At 50.1% G+C, this 1971-nt stretch overlaps 1 protein-coding gene across 2 annotated transcripts in view; it reads right to left on the bottom strand.

The window, feature by feature from the left end:
- The window catches only part of SNUPN (snurportin 1), a 39988-nt gene that overhangs the window by 8220 nt on the left and 29797 nt on the right, over positions 1–1971 (bottom strand). For both annotated transcript variants that reach the window (XM_012640609.1, XM_012640608.1), the window contains 2 exons: positions 525–629; positions 196–292 (listed from right to left, as the gene is read on the bottom strand). In XM_012640609.1, coding sequence (XP_012496063.1) covers positions 196–292; positions 525–629 — 202 coding nt within the window. The remainder of the gene's footprint in view (positions 1–195; positions 293–524; positions 630–1971) is intronic.

Here is a 1971-nt window from a genome sequence, read left to right as displayed (position 1 = left end):
AATTTTAGTTGTCCAGTTAACTTCTTTCTATTTTTAGTAGAGACGGGATCTCGCTCTGGTCTCAAACTCCTGAGCTCAAGCGATCCACCCGCCTCGGCCTCCCAGAGTGCTAGGATTACAGGTGTGAGCCACTGCACCCACGCCCGGCCTTTTACTGATTATAAACCTTAATAAATAAACATTTTATGTAGGTACCTTTTGCCGTCGTTGAGTTTCGCCTGTTGCCTCCTGGCAGGAGGGAAGCAAACCTGTTGACACAGTAGCCACTCTTGGTGTAGGCGCTGGTAGAGCCCTGCATGGAGGGAAAGGTTACTCGCATTAGGCAGCAAGTCTCCTAGCTCTCTCCTGCTTCCTCATTCTGCGGGGTGTCATCAGCCAAAGATGGCTCTCAACAAATCCTGCAGGAGAGCGTTCCAGCCCCATTCCAGACACAGCTACTGTGGCAGCGAGGAAAACACAGGTGAAGAATTCCTTCCACTGCAGGCCAGGCCTGCTGGCATGGGGGACAGGAGGTAGCTACTCACCCTGGAGGCCACGATAAGGGCTCTTTTTCCAACAGGACACACGACCACAATCCACTCCTGCCCCAAGTCTGAAGGGACATCAATTAACCACTCAGAGAGCATCAACTGGGAACACAAAAAAATGTTGTTAAAGATCAGCAAGGGTGTGCTGCTCGATGTTTACAATGACAAGACATTCACATCATACATACGTAATAAAACCGCAAGTGGAAGAATGAGGGCAGAAAAGGCTCCAAGTGGGACCTCTATCCCATGTGCTCCGCAGTTGGCGTGTCCCCTGCACAACTGACAGGATGGAGGCCACTCGCTGTGAACTTCAGCTTCTCTGCTCCCCGTCATCACCTACGCCCACACCATCCTCACTTCCCTCACCTCCTGCATCAGGGTGACGGGATCCTCTTCCTTTCCTTACTTTGTCCACCCCCCACTATAACCGTAACTATTATGTTCCAAGGGCTAGAACTCAGAGATGAGTAAGGTTCCTGACGTTGAGATGTTCTTACACTAGACCATCATTTCCCAAACTTATGTCCCAAATACTGTACTGAAGAATATCAGGAAATCTGCCTAAAAAATGGATTCATGGCCAGGCACAGTAGCTCATGCCGGTGATCCTGGCACTTTGGGAGAACAAGGCAGGAGGATCACTTGAGGCTGGGAGTTTCAGACCAGCCTGAACAACAGCGAGACCTCATCTCTACAAAAAATAGAAAAATTAGCTGGGTGTGTTGGTGCACACCCGTAGTTCCATCTACTTGGGAGGCTGAGGCAGGAGGATCGCCTCAACCCAGGAGTTTGAGGTTGCTGTAAGCTATGATGACACCACTGCACTCTACCTAGGGTGACAGAGTGAGATTCTGTCTAAAAAAAAAAAAAAAATTAAACTACTCGGTATTTCTTGATGGTAGCCTTTCTGTCTACTGTGACACCCTCAGTCCAGATTTGCTACTGTACGCCCCTGCCAAAGGCCATCAGCGACCTCTTCTCTTACCTCCTCCTCCTCCTCCTCACTCCACTCCTTGCCCTGAGTGATGCTGCCAGCCACATCTTCCTTCGTGACACATCGTGTTCCCCTGGCCCCATGACACAGAGCTATTCTGTTTTTTCCTCAAACATTCCTCCACACACTCCTCAAAAACATGTCACTTTCAGGGGGTTGTTTTAGACCCCCCCCTTTTTTCTTGGATGCTTCCCCCTTGGGGGTGGATCTCATCCACCCCCACAGCTTCACTCGTCACTCGAAGAGGATGCCTCCTAATTATCCTTCTTTGTCTCCAGACTTCTTTCCTCTCCTCCAGACCTACATGGTCAGCCATCTGCTTGGCAATTCTTCCTCTGCTTGTCCTCTCTGCACCTTAAACTCAGTATATTCAAAATGGGATTCAAACTGTTGCCCCGGGACCTCCCCTGAAACACCCGCCCTTCCCCTTCTGCACCTCGTAACCCC

Source organism: Propithecus coquereli, unplaced genomic scaffold (genome assembly GCF_000956105.1).
Source record: "Propithecus coquereli isolate 6110/MARCELLA unplaced genomic scaffold, Pcoq_1.0 Scaffold155, whole genome shotgun sequence".
NCBI lineage: Eukaryota > Metazoa > Chordata > Mammalia > Primates > Indriidae > Propithecus > Propithecus coquereli.
This window is presented reverse-complemented; position numbering and strand designations above follow the sequence as displayed.